This window comes from Podarcis tiliguerta, assembly GCF_965153285.1.
Source record: "Podarcis tiliguerta genome assembly, chromosome: 11".
Taxonomy (NCBI): Eukaryota; Metazoa; Chordata; class Lepidosauria; order Squamata; family Lacertidae; genus Podarcis; species Podarcis tiliguerta.
Window position 1 is genome coordinate 3,581,731 of NC_139544.1, and position 17,919 is coordinate 3,599,649.

At 42.4% G+C, this 17,919-nt stretch overlaps 1 protein-coding gene across 11 annotated transcripts in view; it reads right to left on the minus strand.

The window, feature by feature from the left end:
- Window positions 1-17,919, minus strand: part of PRUNE2 (prune homolog 2 with BCH domain) — a 160,010-nt gene that overhangs the window by 102,270 nt on the left and 39,821 nt on the right. For 10 of the 11 annotated variants that reach the window (XR_014502924.1, XR_014502925.1, XM_083403289.1 and 7 more), the window contains exons 2-4: window positions 10,502-10,606; window positions 8,891-9,093; window positions 6,943-7,106 (exon numbers count right to left, since the gene is read on the minus strand). Coding sequence is in view for 8 of the 11 variants with exons in the window: in XM_083403289.1 (XP_083259415.1) it covers window positions 6,943-7,106; window positions 8,891-9,093; window positions 10,502-10,606 (472 nt within the window). In the remaining 3 variants the exon portion in view is untranslated. Of the gene's footprint in view, window positions 1-6,942; window positions 7,107-8,890; window positions 9,094-10,501; window positions 10,607-12,238; window positions 12,378-17,919 lie in introns of those variants that run through there. The other variant, XM_083403285.1, reaches the window with a different exon arrangement.

Consider the following 17,919-nt stretch of genomic DNA (forward strand, 5'->3'; position numbering starts at 1 on the left):
CGCAGTGTAATTAAACAATTGGTAACAAATTAAACAATAATTGCACAACAGCTTTTGCCAAACCAATTCAGGATCTCAATTACAACAAGACATAAATGCTGAGACTGTGTACATCTGTACATGTTGCGGGTAGCAAAAGCAATATTGAAATTGAAATGGATTATAATTTTAAAGAATCAGCTTCGTAACCAGTTGCATATGAAAACATTCAGAATGCCAACGCATACCATTCTCCCTCTTCCGAAAGATGAATCTGTCTAAAGTTGGGGGAAGTATCAGAGGGATGGGGAAAGAGGACAGTGCTAAACATACTCTCATTCTGTTTTTTAATGCTTTGATGACTGCCTTGTTCAGAGTGGTCACTGTTCATTCATTCATTCCTGGCTAGGTTCTCTGCACATCAGTCTTAGCATTAGGTGCACAAAATTCAGATGCTGTCCTGGCAAAGAAGTCACTTTTTATTTGTTTTATTCTTTGAATGTGACATAAAACAGCTACAGAGAGGTGCCATGGATTTGAAATAAAAATGGAGTCCCCTCCATCTGTTCAGACAAGAGCTCCTGTTGTAGATTACTTCCAGAAAACATCCAACAGCAGGAGATTCTCCTGCAGAGGACAAGGACTAAAGGTGGTAGTGGTGAGGAGTATATTTTTTGACCAAAAGTTCTTACTGGATTCCTTTTCTCTCCTAAAAGTGCTGGGGGGGGGTTCCACTCTTTCTTGCCACCCTCCGAAAATCCTAGCACTGCCTGACTGTATTTTAAATTTGTTTTCATGGTTTTGGAAAATCCCCTTCCCTTTTTCAGAGTGAAATCTATAAAAGGTTACTGATGCAATTCACTCAGCCTTTGTGACCATATAAGAAAAGGGTGAGCCATCCATTCAGCAAACAACATTCTTTTCAAATGCTAGCTTTCCTTCTAAGCTTCTAAAAGGGAACTTATTATAACAGTCAATGTAAAAAATAAAATTACCCACACCAAGCCACTGGAATCCCCCTTAGACCATCCACAGCAATGGATGGAATTTTGGAGTCTGCATCTAATTTATGCCATGAGTTACAATGGTGGTTTCCTTTTTAAATTTGTCTGTGTTTACATGTTACAATCTGTGCTCCTTGTGGCATCCTTCAAGGCCTTATACAAATAAACAGAAGGCGGTATTTCTGAGAGTGCACTGACCCAAGATACCTGACAGTCAGTTTACTGAATTACATCCTTGCCAGCTGGCTCCCACCAAAAATGTAATGATTCAGCAATTTAATGGATCCTTAGTTTGGCACCAGTCCCCTAGTAAACGGCTCTCGGGAAATAAAATTATACAGGCTCAAGTCTCTGGCAGGTTTTCTAATTGTTTGCTTCTGGCATAAGCCCAGAAATGGGGCAGGCCTTGACTCACAGTAGAGCCCGTCTTGGAGTATTTTGATTCTTGAAGCAGGTTTTGATAAAGTCCACCGGGAAAAAGTAATTTACTGTGCACATGAAGAAATGACAAAGATATCAGGGAAAAGCAGGTCTTTAAAACAATTTGAACATGAAACCTACCTCACAGTAAGTAAAATCTTTGCACAGTTATGTCTGTTATCATAGCACTGCTGGTGCTGATTTGTTTACAAATATCATCTCTTTCTAGCTGTTGATGGATTTGCATACTTTTATTTTTTACCTTTATGAAGCCTAAGGGCTGAAATATATTATAATGAGATTGCATTTTAAAAAACAAGCATTTAGTGCATAGATAAAGAACTAGTTTAAAAAGCAAACATTTATTGTTTAAAGGATAAGCTTTTTATTTAGTCTTATCTATGCACTAAATGGGGACGCGGGTGGTACTGTGGGTTAAAGCACAGAGCCTAGGACTTGCCGATCAGAAGGTTGGCAGTTCGAAACCTTGCGACGGGGTGAGCTCCCGTTGTTCGGTCCCTGCTCTTGCCAACCTAGCAGTTCGAAAGCACGTCAAAGTGCAAGTAGATAAATAGGTACCACTCCGGCGTGAAGGTAAACGGTGTTTTCGTGCACTGCTCTGGTTTGCCAGAAGCGGCTTAGTCATGCTGGCCACATGACCCGGAAGCTGTACGCCGGCTCCCTCGGCCAATAAAGCGAGATGAGCGCCGCAACCCCAGAGTCGGCCACGACTGGACCTAATGGTCAGGGGTCCCTTTACCTTTACCTTTATGCACTAAATGCATTCTTTCAGTGCTGATGTTTCCAAAATGTTCACAAAAATCACATCCATTCTTTTGAGCCCAAAACATCAGCACCGACAGAATGTGTTCTCCTAATTCCCCCTCACTCTGAATAGGCTTTGTTTTCCTTCAGTAATATTGACATAAAGCTAAATCTGATTAGTTATAGAGCATCTAGACTTCATCACATTCAGTATATGGGCGTTTCAGGATTCTAGGTGGGTGGTAGGGGGTTCTGCAGCACAAGCTGAATCCTCCTTTCATTGAACACTGGTGGGTGGTAAGGAAATTCTACCATCAAGAAAGATGCATTAGTGGGTGGTAGGTATAAAAAGGTTGACTATCCCTTATCTAAAGCTTTATGGTGTGAAGCAAGTGAACAGAGGTAATTCTCTTCCTAAAGAATAGAATTCAGGGTCACACAAAGCAAACAGAAAGGAAAGGAGTAGATTCCAAATAGACTTGTAATTGCCACCAGAATAGATCTTATGTGAAGAACGTTATCTAGAAATGAATGCTGGGGACAGCCAGGAGATGGGTGTCCTGTCCTCTCCACCCTGCGTGGTTCACACATGCTTTTTCACAGGGTGTTTGACTATCTCGCCATCACAGAATACTGGACTAGATGGACTCTAACTGGATTTTTGGCCCTGCTATTCTGTTTACATCATTTTATGCTAGCTAGGCAGCCACATGCATTACTACACAGAGGACAATGCTCTGCTTGAGGTGGTGCTCTGTTTCAAGTTCAGTCCAAGTTCAGTCTAAAGATAAAGAACCAAAATAGGGAGACCAACAACCTTATTGTTGTCCATCAGCAATGAGCTCCTGGACAGCAGCCTGAGGAGGCACACAGGTCACCTAATCTCTATGCTAAGATGTACTGTGTTTATATTTAAATTACAGTCAAAGCCGCTCAGCCTCCAAGGAAGGAGAGTCCACCACCTCTCATGAGAATCCACTGTTCCACTGCTGAACAGCTCTTACTGTCAGAAAGTTTTCCTGATAAAAAAAGACTTTCTTATTCCAAGAGGCTTTTGGGAACTGACTGCTTTAATGAAAGGGCAGGTGCGATGCTGTTTTCATTGTAATTATCTGTTTCTTTTTAATCAATCATACACACACACACACACAAAAGTGGGAGAAGCAACAAGAGGAACAGCCATTTTAGATCTGGTCCTAACCAATGCTGATGACCTGGTTAGTGGGGTAGAAGTGGAAGGATCATTAGGCACGAGTGATCATGCTCTTCTGAAGTTTACTATACAGCGGAAAGGAGCAGCCAAGCATACTAGCACTCAATTTCTTGACTTTAAGAAAGCCGACGTCATAAAACTTAGGGAAGTGCTGGGTGAGATCCCATGGACAGTAATACTAAAAGGAAAGGGAGTTCATGATGGCTGGGAGTTTGTTAAGAGGGAGATAGTAAAAGCACAACTTCAGGCAATACCAATGAGATGGAAACATGGAAGGTGCCTAAAGAAGCCAGGGTGGCTATCTAAAGAACTTTTAACTGAGTTAAGATTTAAAAAGGATGTGTACAAAAAATGGAAAAGGGGGGAAACCACCAAAGTGGAATTCAAACAAATAGCCAGCACGTGTAGACACAAAGTCAGAAAAGCTAAAGCACAGAATGAACTCAGGCTTGCTAGAGAGGTTAAAAGCAACAAAAAGGGCTTTTATGGGTATGTTCGTAGCAAAAGGAAGAACAAAGAAACAGTGGGGTCACTCAGAGGAGAAGATGGTGAAATGCAAACAGGGGACACAGAAAGGGCTGAACTCCTCAATGCCTTCTTTGCCTCAGTCTTCTCCGATAAAGAAAACAATGCCCGACCTGAAGAATTTGGAGCAAATGATTCAGCAGAGGAAACACAGCCCAGAATAACTAAGGAGATAGTACAAGAATACTTGGCTAGTTTAGATGTATTCAAGTCTCCAGGGCCAGATGAACTGCATCCAAGAGTATTAAAAGAACTGGCAGATGTGATCTCAGAACCACTGGCAGCCATCTTTGAGAATTCCTGGAGAACAGGCGAAGTCCCGGCAGACAGGAGGAGGGCAAATGTTGTCCCTATTTTCAAAAAGGGGGAAAGAGAGGACCCAAATAATTACCGCCCAGTCAGTCTGACATCAATACCAGGGAAGATTCTGGAGCAGATCATTAAGCAAACAGTCTGTGAGCACCTAGAAGGGAATGCTGTGATCACCAATAGTCAGCATGGATTTCTGAAAAATAAGTCATGTCAGACTAACCTGATCTCATTTTTTGACAGAATTACAAGCCTGGTGGATGAAGGGAACGCAGTGGATGTAGCCTACCTTGATTTCAGCAAGGCATTTGACAAGGTGCCCCATGATATTCTTGTAAAGAAGCTGGTAAAATGCGGTCTTGACTATGCTACCACTCAGTGGATTTGTAACTGGCTGACTGACCGAACCCAAAGGGTGCTCATCAATGATTCCTCTTCATCCTGGAGAAGAGTGACTAGTGGGGTGCCACAGGGTTCTGTCTTGGGCCCGGTCTTATTCAACATCTTTATCAACGACTTGGAGTATGGACTCAAGGGCATCCTGATCAAATTTGCAGATGACACCAAACTGGGAGGGGTGGCTAACAAACACCCCAGAGGACAGGATCACACTTCAAAATGACCTTGACAGATTAGAGAACTGGGCCAAAACAAACAAGATGAATTTTAACAGGGAGAAATGTAAAGTATTGCACTTGGGCAAAAAAAATGAGAGGCACAAATACAAGATGGGTGACACCTGGCTTGAGAGCAGTACATGTGAAAAGGATCTAGGAGTCTTGGTTGACCACAAACTTGACATGAGCCAACAGTGTGACGTGGCAGCTAAAAAAGCCAATGCAATTCTGGGCTGCATCAATAGGAGTATAGCATCTAGATCAAGGGAAGTAATAGTGCCACTGTATTCTGCTCTGGTCAGACCTCACCTGGAGTACTGTGTCCAGTTTTGGGCACCACAGTTCAAGAAGGACACTGACAAACTGGAACGTGTCCAGAGGAGGGCAACCAAAATGGTCAAAGGCCTGGAAACGATGCCTTATGAGGAACGGCTAAGGGAGCTGGGCATGTTTAGCCTGGAGAAGAGGAAGTTAAGGGGTGATATGATAGCCATGTTCAAATATATAAAAGTATGTCACATAGAGGAGGGAGAAAAGTTGTTTTCTGCTGCTCCAGAGAAGCGGACACAGAGCAATGGATCCAAACTACAAGAAAGAAGATTCCACCTAAACATTAGGAAGAACTTCCTGACAGTAAGAGCTGTTTGACGGTGGAATTTGCTGCCAAGGAGTGTGGTGGAGTCTCCTTCTTTGGAGTTTTTCAAGCAGAGGCTTGACAACCATATGTCATGAGTGCTCTGATGGTGTTTCCTGCTTGGCAGGGGGTTGGACTCGATGGCCCTTGTGGTCTCTTCCAACTCTATGATTCTATGATTCTATGATTCTATGAAATACACGGTTATAGTTAAGAGCTGTCGGTGCCAGGGTTTGTGGGTGCCAGACTTCCGTAAACTCCTGGTTCTGAAAGGTGTTAGAATCAATGATTGGCATGTTAAAATTAGCTTCTGGAATTTAGCAAAGTGTTAAAATAAATGTCAAACCAGCTTCCTGGGTTCAGGAGATCACCTGAGACATGGGCCATTAACAGAGAACAAAGACAGGGACAGGGACCATCAGCAAAGCAAAGACTCTGTGCTACTCGGCGAATGGATGGAGCCCTTCCCTGAATTCTGAGATAGTTAGCAGAGACGATGCAGAGAGGAAAGTAGGACTGCAGGTGGGGATGATGTGGGATGGTGGAAAATAATGCCAGTCTGTTAAATGCAGCAAACTAAAGAAAGGGTCAAAGAGTCATGGCTGGTGTCTTTCTGAATCCTAAATTGTGCCTATAGAGGAAGCAAGACCCTCCTGGAGTGTAACGCTGGGAACCCCTCCATTGTAGGCTCAGGTTGTATATATGTGCAAATAAACCCTATATTATAAAAACACCACAGTCTCTGCTGTACCTCATTTCCAAAAGGAAACAGATCGTGAGCAAAGCATGTCTGGAACTCCCTGGAATCTTGCATGGCTCAAACATGGGAGTAGCAAGTAATGATATAGCTTTAATTCTATCAATGTTTAATTGTATTTTAATGATTTCCCCCCCCCCCTGTGTTTTCAGCGGTTCCTATTTTAGCTTAAAGTCCCTGTCAGGAAAGAATCTGGGCTATAAATATAAATAATAATAATAATAATTTATAAATTTGCATTTCATCTATACATAAGTTAACTCTAAAAAATATGCAAATCCAAGTCCTCTTTTGCCCTCATTATGGTGATGCAGTTCCTCCTTCTTGTTTAAATAGTTTAAATAGTCACCCTAAGGACGGCAGAGGGCAAAATTAGGTCATATACCTTTGATAATATTCACTGAGTGCTATGGCATTTATTTCCAAATCCAACATGTCCCAGAAACAAAGCTAGACACAGAAGATATTCTCCTACCCAACTGACATGCAGATATCTGCACTTAACACCCTAGTCATTCCTATTTTTAAATGCACATTTTTATTGTTCCACATAATGTTACTCTTTATCAAACTCTTTGCACCCTGCTTCCTTCATGCAGCTTCCTATGGTCTTTCAAGGGACTGTTAACCAAAGAATGGATCACAGTCTCTCTGCATGACTGGATTCAGAAACACTCCATTAAACCTTTCAGTATTTAATCTAAAGAACAATCTCTCACCTCTGAGAAGATGAGCCAGTTGCCGAGTGATTAACTCTGGTGCCTCTTGGAGAATCTCTTTTGCTACCAGAGAGGAAGAGGACGCTGAGGTCTCCAGGTTGCCATCACAGCGCTCTTCAGGGTTGATGACTCTGACAACAGCTGATTCCAAATTTTTATCTTCACTATAAAAACAAAGGTTTCAAAAGTTTTCTTCTTTATGCCATTTCTCTGAACTATATGGCAAAGTCATCTAAATGCAGTTAGTTGATACTATGCAGTTAAGCAACACAATGATAATCCCATTCCATTTTGGTCATTATTATTTAAGATGCCTTGAAAAGAATGCCAGCACAGAAATCGCCTTTATATGTCTGTCACCCACTCCTCCCAACAGGGTGGGTTCACAGGGTTGTTACACAAGCTGCACTTTGCATTTTGTCAGAAGCTGAAAAAGAGGAAGTTTGATTCACAGTTTTTCCTTTTATTACTTCCTGCATTGTGCAAAGAAGTTCTACAGGATATGCACACTAGCATATTTTAAATGGTGAGATGGAGAGGCATTCTTTCTTACGAGTAGCCTCCCTGCCCTCCCTGCTAGTCCCAGAAAACACTTGACTTATGATCTGTGAATACAGACAAAAAGTAACCCAAAATTAATTTTGCTTAAGGGCTCTTTGTCTCATCCCTCCAACTTCACCCTCAGTGTATCTTTGGAAGGAGGACAACTGCTGTGTGCCAGTTTTCAGTCATGTGCTGTCGGAGAGGAAGCAAAGCATCATCTCCCCCCCCCCTTCCCCATCTATTTCTGCAGAAGGGTGGAGTTCAGCTAGTTGCCTAATGTGGCTTCCCTTTAAAGATTTACCATGGGGAAAGTAGGGTAGAAACCAGAATTGAAGAAATGAAGGAAGAAGGTGCCAGTACTGCGTACCTTGAGTACTCCCAGGAAAAAACACTTTTTATTTGTCTTTTAAAAAGCAACAATTTTTTGTGTAAAAATAATCCAACTGACATCAATTGGTGGGGGGAGGGGGCTCAATTCTCCCACCAACCCTGAAAGCAAATATCATCTCCAGAGGAAGAGCTGAGGACCATAGCACAGGAAGAAATGCTTAAATTCTGCTGTCATCTGAATAAACTATCACCTATGCCCTCAGCTGATGCTATTTCCATTTTTTTAAAGTTTGCACTTTAGCTGCACAACTGCATTTCACATCACACCTCATTTGGCCCTTAGGGTGAAATGCAACATAGCACTAAGTCTCTCGTTCTGTCAGTGCAAGGATTTCTTCTTGTGCAATAGAACATTATCCCCACACACCCTTAATCTGGTCTAGGGCTTCACCCACCCCCCTGGAGCAGATCTGAAGAGGATGTGGGGCTCACATGGAGGGAGGAGAGAGGGGAAAGTCCCTCTGCCAAGTGGAAATCCATATGCTGATGGGACACAGTAGTTGAAAAGCATTCAGCCTTTAATGTGTTCTTGATGATGCCATTCATGAGCACTTTGTCATTATAACAGCTTTGTATGGGTGCATGAAACACAGGGTCCTTCTGAGCAACCCCATCCAGAAATTCTGTGCTCTATTCACAGATCAAACAAGGGAAGGGTTCACAGCACCCCTCAAAACTGGGCATTCTTGTACCACTCAGAGCATATCTATGTGTTGCTGGGCAAGAAAGAGATAGAAGCAGAGAGAGAGATAAAAAGATAGAACATTCATGCATCTATGACTTGCGTGTGTGATCTCCAACATGTGATCTTTGTAATCACATGAACTGTGTAAATGGGTACGGAAAAGTTAAGGAGTTTTGTTGTCTTAACTGTTTCATTGCGTATTCATCATGATAACAGCTTGCACTCTGATGAGAACAAAGGCAAGTCTCACACTTGGGATTTTCAAGATTTACCAAGGGTAAATCTTTGCCAAGTTCACGTTTGCTAGTAATCAAATATGGAGCATGATACCTTGTTAGTGCACTGCTGTTCACAAGCGTAAGAGACAATTTCCCTTCATTGTTCAGCTGATACAAATTGATTTCATCACAGAAGATATGGAGAGACTCTGGGAGATTCAGTTCCTCCAAAATAAACCTTGTTTCTGTGCAGTAGCAGAATTCTCTTCTTGGTATGTTCAGTACAGGCAAGCACAGAATGTTAGGAGGACTGACCTGTAAGCAGAGAATCCCTGTGAATTAGAAAGCACTCAAAAACTGTGAATAATTTTTCATAATGGACAGGCTTGCACTTAAAACTTTTCATCACTGCAATTTCATACATTACTTTCTTCTTTCACAAGTGGGGGGGGGGTATACATCAGGGTGTACAAGAGACATGAATGGTGAGGGAACTACCGAGGTGACCTGCAACACCTGTGCCGTATTTGCCTTCCTGCCTGAAAACATGTGAAACTACACCAGCAGGAAGTGCAAGTTGCCTTGCTGGAAGAGAAGGTCCAGCAACCTGAGGCCCACGTATCTAAACTTCAAGCTACTGTGCAAGATGAGGAAATTCTTGCTCGATCAGAGTGGACTGTCCTGGAACAGAGATGCAGGCACGGTGCCCCTTGGGAAGCGGAAGATCACCCAAGGAGGACTGTGAAGTGTGGTGATGGCAGGTATCATGGACTTGTTAGATGCAGAGGAGTGTTGGGAAGCACAGCCAGAGAAGCCCCTAGGGAACCTCCAGGGGAAGAAGGCTCCAAGCCAGGGGATTGCTGGTGGTGTGACAATGAGTGGTCAGAAGGAGAAAGAGCAGACTGGGGGGAGGAGGTGCCAGCAGCAGAAGAGGTGGCAGGGTTTAGTGAACAGGAAGAGAATGTGGCAGAGAGACTGCAGCGACTCTGCAGACTCTGACTCTGAGACTGCAGCGGAGGCTGGAGGGGAGGGTGGCCAAGAGGCAGAGTGGAGACAGGCTGCCGAAGAATCCAGGGAGTCTCCCCCTCCTGCTGCGACCAGCTCCTCTCCCCACTGGTCGTCCAGAACTTGCAGAGAAATAAAACAGGCAGAGCAGAGAGGGGTTGTGTGCAGAGGCAGTCTGGGACTGTGTGGGAAAGACCCTGGAGAGGAGGAGTCCTAGTGGGCACTCTACTCTGCCTTGGGCAGACCAAGACCATACCTGGAGTACTATGTCCAGTTCTGGACACCACAATTCAAGGATATTAACAAGCTGGAGTGTGTGCAGAAGAGGGTGACCAAGATGATAAAGGGTCTGGAAACCAAGCCTTATGAGGGACGGTTGAGGGATTGTGATGATAATAGTGCAAGGCAGATGACAGGGAGAGGGCAGTCAGTCTATGGGCAGTTAAGGACAATGCATACAAGTGTGGACAGAGGTAGACATCCTTGACTCAGGGAAAATTACATAACTGAGATGGCTTTTGGATGGCTGTGATGAATCTATAAGGGAAAAAATGCAGGCAATAAAGCAGTGACCCAGCATTAGTTCCCCAATCATAAAATCAGAATATTTTATTATTGATCTCATCCAGTTTTATAGTTAGGTGAAAAAGATCAACATGTTACAATGGGCTTATAATTATTTTAAAATATAGTGTAATATCAGTAGAAAATACTTCACCTTTTCAAGATAGTAGGCATATGTTAAAGCTGAAATAAGTGAATCCAAATCACAGGTTTTATTTCCAAGTACTACATGTACTTTATCCAAATGTTTATTTCGACTCTGGAACAGAAGACAGTTTTTAAATAGTAGGCGGAAAGGGAATAGAGAAATAATATATCTTTCAAAATAACTAAATATTTTGCAAAGTTGATCTGATCCCAGACTTCTCATTCTTAATTGTCAAAGCTTTTTTCTTCACTTATTCATTTAAATTATTTTGCACACATAATAATTGTAAGTTTGGGTGAGTGAGGACAGGAGTATTTCTGACTTTGCATAACCCAGGATACTTCACTACCCCACAGAGTTCCTTCCCACAGATATGCATACATGTACACACAAACACTTTTGCACCTCACAACAAAACTGCTGGTGTGTGCAGTAAACCCACAACTTTCTGTGCCCATATCCAATACTTGTTTTAAATAACCTGAGTCCACAGTGGAAGCCCAGATGGACAAACCAAAATGAAAAATAGCGGGACAGCACAGACATGCCTTTAAGCAAAATAAAACATAAAAAAAGATTCAGAAGAAAGCATTAAGTAGAATGATTAATGATGCAAAACATATCAGGAGATGTTGAAGGAACTGACTGTGATCAGCCTAGAGAAAAGACGCCTAAAGTGTCCCTGAATATTTAAAAAAGCTTTAAAGGAGACGAAGAAGGCCAGGCCTCTGCCCACTGCACCTCACACCACAGTTTCGGGTGTGCCTTCTGCTATCCTTATGACTTCAGAATCAGATACCTGTATTGACTATGAATTTCTAAAATTAGTGAAATCATATGAAAATCAAGATGTTGAAATGAATAAGAAATCTTTGACATTTGGGCAGCTGCCAAATATAATAACATAATGTTTAGAGAAAACTAGTAACAAATCATGGTTGAATGTGTATTAGTGGTAAAAAAAAAAAAGTGGAAAAGAACAAGTTCGAAATACAGGTAAGATGTCATGGAATATACTCCTAATATTTGTATTCATCATTAGACTTAGTGAACCAGAAATAAATGCTAAAGGAGTTATGGGAAAACTCCCATAGTTTAATCATTATTCCCAATATGGCCAAGTGAATTAAATCATGGAAGGAAGAGAATCAAGCACCTGCACAGCTGAGGAAGTGCCGTTTCTTCTATCATTATAGCCTCCACAGGAAGCTTACTGAAAATCAATTCAGCATGGCAGGACTCCATGGAAGGTTGCAGCACTGCTCTATTCACTGCTTTCCAGTGGGTGGTTATGTTGGTTTGCTGCAGCAAAGCCAGCCAAGGAACCAATGAAACTGTCTTGTATTGTGTCACCCATTTGGCTCATAATTGTCTACACTGACTGGCACCTGCTGTCCAGGATTTCAGACAGGCACATTCTGAGCCCTACTCGGGGGGGGGGGGGGGAACAGAGACTGAGCCTGGGACTTTCTCCATGCAGAGCAGATGCTCTGAGCTACAACCTTTCCCAAAGATGGAGGGTGAAGCATCTAGCAGCTGATGTTTTAGGACTATGAGATTCTGCCTTCTAATAATGTAATGGAGCATTGGTCTATCTGGCTCAGCAAGGTTCACACTGACTGGAAACAGCTCTACTTGTAGATGCTGAGCATTGAACCTGGGACTTTCTGCACACAGAGCAGAGGCACTACCAGCTAGGGTGGCCCCAAGGTACCTTAGTCATTAAGGGCCCACAAGACTCACGGTTGTTTCTGTTCAGCATTAGGACTCTTCACACGACCAACTGCAGCTGCCTAATAATCAGGTTTACATGATTAGCCAAGTCACCTAAAAGAAGCTTTGAAAAATTGTAACTACCGTATGGCCAGAATAAATTACTTTCAGCAGCTTCCACAAAAGGCCACAGTGCTGTTGTTTTCATGCTAGCAATTCAAAGGGCATCCATAACTTTTGTGAAATGAAATAGGATTACACAGAAATATGATATGTCTCCCAATAAATATGTTGGGTTTAAAAAAAAATAAAAATCTGAAATGTCTGCTCTACTGTCTTTCTGGATAGACACAGCTGTTGTATGTATTTTATAATTTTGCAAAACACATGTAATCAGAACAAGTTTAATATAGTACAGCCAAGTATAGTATAGTATAGTATAGTATAGTATAGTATAGTATAGTATGTCCTTCTTCCTCTTCCTTGCCAACTGTCTCTTCAGAAGCTAAGAGAGTTATCAATTCTATCAAGGCACCATCCTTTTTCCCCAGCATTGATTATTCTGGGTGGGTAACAAGCAATAAAAATGTCATATTGCCTGTCTTCCTGTTACCAAGATTGTTACCTCTTGGCAAAAACAATGCATAAATTATGCTCCTGGAGTAGTTGTTTGGAAACGTTTTATATTTCTAATTAATTCCACCAATTTCTGCTAAACGTTTCCGTTTACACTGTTTCAGATGTATATATTTTATTTCTCTGATGCAGCAGACACTCTGAAAAATAGTTCTTCTCCCTTGTATGTCAACTGAACTATAATGGTTCTGTTGGTGAAAACATATTTTGCTCTTGCTCTCCAGTATAATCAGAACTATTTCCTTCTTTGAGATAATAATGGTTGTAATTCAGATTTCTTTCGTCTTCCCACACATGTATATATTTAGCCTGCAGACATTCAATTAGCTATTAGAAGATATTGCAAGGTCAAACTTGAAATTTTCTCTTCAAGTTCAGAGAAAACTTCCTAAGGAACTGATTCTGCCTGGAGGAATCCATCTTCAGCCACAAATTCCCTGATCAATAAACACACACAAACTCCCAAGTTAGTGAGGACTAGGAATGAGATGCAACCTTGGCAGCTGATCTGGATTTATGGCTCATAATAAAACTTGCATTTCTCCATGACCAAGTATTTTCAGATAACGACTAAAGGACTTGTACATTGTTTTGCAAGGAAATAGCCAGGATGATGTACACTAACAATTCAATAGTAATTGATTTGTAATTATACACTGTCACACACAGCAGACTAAACACTGGCAAGTTCCACTAAAATATCAGAATAAATACTGATTTCATAGCCAAATGAAGATGTAAGATCAGCTTGTGTGTCTTTTTAAAAGGCTTCCGCCATACGTATTTCTTTCTACAAACCAAGGTGACATTCAGCCTACCACAGAAAACACCAGTAGCAATGCTAACAGCCTACAATGTTTTTTAAAATTCCTCATTAATAAAGCCACCTTTCATATCCAATACATGCTTAACTTAAAAAGGATATTAAAACCAGAAACACATTAAATCCTATTCTCTAAAAGTCTTCTTCAGACTGATACTTTGGCATGCATGTCTCCTTAGACAATGACATCCATAAAGTGGGTACCCCAACTGAAAAGGCCCTACGGTATTTAAGGTATTTTAATCTTTGTTGAAAGCTGCCCAGAGTGGCTGGGGAAACCCAGCCAGATGGGCGGGGTATAAATTGTTGTTGTTGTTGTTGTTGTTGTTGTTGTTGTTGTTGTTGTTGCATCCCAGGACAGATTTAACTTTATAAATGGAAGGACCTCTCAACAGGGCTCCCCTGTAGTTCTGACAAGATGAGAAGACTGATATTTTTGCTTGCTGAGGCAAGACTATCCCTTGCTCAAACATGGCGAAATCTAGACCTATGGTTAAAAATGTATGAAAGTTGGCTCTACCTTCCATAAAACCCTGATAGAATAACATAGGCACGGGGGGGGGGGGTGTTCCAACCTGCACAACATCCCCCATGAAGGAACCTGGCACCCACAATCCTTTGTGCAGGGGTGTATGTGCCTGATGTGTATCCACGGTCCCAGGGCCAGGCCTGCAGGCCTGTAGAATAACATAGAATAATCCAGTAGAAGAGGAACAAATAATATAAAGACATGAATACTTACCCAGTAGCTGGCAATAGTGTATGGAGGGAGATTTGTTTATGTTATCACTCATGTTTAGTTTGTTTAGGGGTGGGTGGGTGGGTTGTTGTGAAAAACAATAAAATTATTTACACACACAAGGCGAAAAGATTTATATGGAAAGATATACCGTTTAAAATATGCTTGGCCAGAGCTAGTCCCGAAGCTAACTTATCTATTTCAAACTCTCCCAGTTTGGATCCCGCTCCCCATCCAACTCCATGAGTGGCAGAAAAAACAATATTCATTTATCTTTTCACATAAAAAGCCACGAGCTAGTCCCAAATTTCTGCACCTTCCCTCCTCAGAAGGAGGATGGGGAATTCCAAACATAGAACTATACTACATCGCCAACCAAGTGTGTCACATAATCCCATACATCCTGGAAGACGAAGCGAAACAATGGGTGCACATGGAGCTAGATAAAGCTGGAAACACCTCAATGACAGCATACCCATTTCCCCAAAAGAAACCAAGAAAAATCCCTAAACTAAATAGGTTAAAGCATGGAAGGAAAAAGTAGGGAAATTGGCCCCACCCATATCTCCATTACGGGATGTGGGTGGTGCTGTGGTCTAAACCACAGAGCCTAAGGCTTGCCGATCAGAAGGTTGGCAGTTTGAATCCCTGCGACGGGGTGAGCTCCCGTTGTTCAATCCCAGCTCCTGCCAACCTAGCAGTTCGAAAGCACGTCAAAGTGCAAGTAGATAAATAGGTACCACTCCGGCGGGAAGGTAAACGGCGTTTCCATGCACTGCTCTGGTTCGCCAGAAGTGGCTTAGTCATGCTGGCCATATGACCTGGAAGCTGTATGCCGGCTCCCTCGGCCAGTAAAGTGAGATGAGCGCCACAACCCCAGAGTCGTCCGTGACTGGACCTAACGGTCAGGGGTCCCTTTACCTTTACATCTCCACTAATTCCCCTGACCCATCACCCACAATTTCACCAAGCATCCCAAAGCATCCAAACAAAAACCTGGAAACCAAAGTCCTCTATTGCTTAACCAACTTGTACAAAAATGGCAAGCCCATAACAATACAGGAAATACAAGATAAACTAGGGGACACTCCAATACCCTGGCTAAACTGTCACCAACTACAAGCCTTCCTAAACAACCCAGCAACAAAAACAGCAGCCAGCAGGCCACTGACTAGCTTTGAGAAACTCCTCCTAACAACAGAGGACACAGCAAAGGAGTGGTCTCTACAATATATAAAATACTACTCCAAGACACTACAGACCCCCTTACCACCATTAAAAACCAATGGAAGCAGAACACAGGACATGACTTAAACCATACCCAATTCAAATCCATCTCTGCTAAAAGAAGAGAATTCTCCCGAAAACTTATATATAGATGGTACCTAACAGCACAAAAGCTAGCAGAGATACACCCAAGAACTTCGTCTAAATGCTGGAGAGGCTGCACAGCAATAGGCACATACCTCCACATGTGGTGGTAATGCCCCAAAGTCCAATCCTTCTGGATTTCAGTGCCGCAGGAAATTTCCAAAATAACAAAACAGGTAATAGAAGCAACTCCTGAGCTCACCCTATAAAATATCTTCAAGGACAACAACACACATGGATACTACAAGAAACGTATAAGTCACTTACTTTCAGCAGCTAGAAATATCATAACTAGACACTGGAAGGACCTATCAGGACTGAACATAGACAACTGGTACCAGTTCTAGTAGCCCTACTAGAAAAGTTAACCAACAACCTCAAACTAGCACAGGGACATGCTACAGAGGATGCCTTCACCCCAGTGTGGTTCCCCTTATTACATATGCAACGCAACAGGACAATGATCTATCCCCCTCCAACAGCATACACATCAATATGGCTGACCTGACCCAACAACCTAGCCAGCCTCCCTCATACAAATAAGCCAAAAGTTGGATGGTATGCCAGGAGGCTACTGATATAGGTCCATTCTGCCGGACAAGCCATTCCTGATTCTGTGAAAGGCTCTGACCCTTTTGGCATTCCGATTCTTTTACTGTGCTGTCTTTTCCATACAGAGAAATATCACCGCCAATACACCCTTCTCTATCCTTCCTGTAGCGTTTGTTTCCAGGTAGCCATATTCTATCACTCCTTTCTATGCCATGCACACTATATCTGCATTTTACTTTAAAACCAAGCATGTCAACTCCCTCCTCTTGGTTCAGAAACTTCAAACATTAGCATATAAACAATATACATCATGAGCCTCTCCAAATATCTATGGCATGTGCATGTTCACAGCCAATGGCTGCGGATGATGGGAGCTGTAGTTCAACAACATCTGGAGACACAGAAGTTATCCATCCCTGGACTAGTGGCTGGTCAAGAAAAAGTATAAAATCAAGTAAAGATGGGGCTAAAACTGAACCCACATGCAGTGGGCCAATGAACTTTCATTGGGACTTCTCCAGTGCTATCTGTTGTTGTTGTTGTTGTTTAGTCATTTAGTCGTGTCCGACTCTTCGTGACCCCATGGACCAGAGCACGCCAGGCACTTCTGTCTTCCACTGCCTCCCGCAGTTTGGTCAGAATCATGTTTGTAGCTTCAAAGACACTATCCAACCATCTCGTCCTCTGTCGTCCCCTTCTCCTTGTGCCCTCCATCTTTCCCAACATCAGGGTCTTTTCAAGGGAGTCTTCTCTTCTCATGAGGTGGCCAAAGTATTGGAGCCTCAGCTTCACGATCTGTCCTTCCAGTGAGCACTCAGGGCTGATTTCCTTCAGAATGGATAGGTTTGATCTTCTTGCAGTCTATGGGACTCTCAAGAGTCTCCTCCAGCACCATAATTCAAAAGCATCAATTCTTCAGCGATCAGCCTTATTTATGGTCCAGCTCTCACTTCCATACATCACTACTGGGAAAACCATAGCTTTTACTATACAGACCTTTGTTGGCAAGGTGATGTCTCTACTTTTAAAAATGCTGTCTAGGTTGGTCATTGCTTTCCTCCCAAGAAGCAGGCGTCTCTTAATTTCGTGGCTGCTGTCACCATCTGCAGTGATCATGGAGCCCAAGAAAGTAAAATCTCTCACTGCCTCCATTTCTTCTCCTTCTATTTGCCAGGAGGTGATGGGATCAGTGGCCATGATCTTCGTTTTTTTGATGTTGAGCTTCAGACCATATTTTGCGCTCTCCTCTTTCACCCTCAATAAAAGGTTCTTTAATTCCTCCTCACTTTCTGCCATCAAGGTTGTGTCATCTGCATATCTGAGGTTGTTGATATTTCTTCCAGCAATCTTAATTCCGGCTAGGGATTCATCCAGCCCAGCCTTTGGCATGATGAATTCTGCATATAAGTTAAATAACCAGGGAGACAATATACAGCCTTGTCGTACTCCTTTCCCAATTTTGAACCAATCAGTTGTTCCATATCCAGTTCTAACTGTAGCTTCTTGTCCCACATAGAGATTTCTCAGGAGACAGATGAGGTGATCAGGCACTCCCATTTCTTTAAGAACTTGCCATAGTTTGCTGTGGTC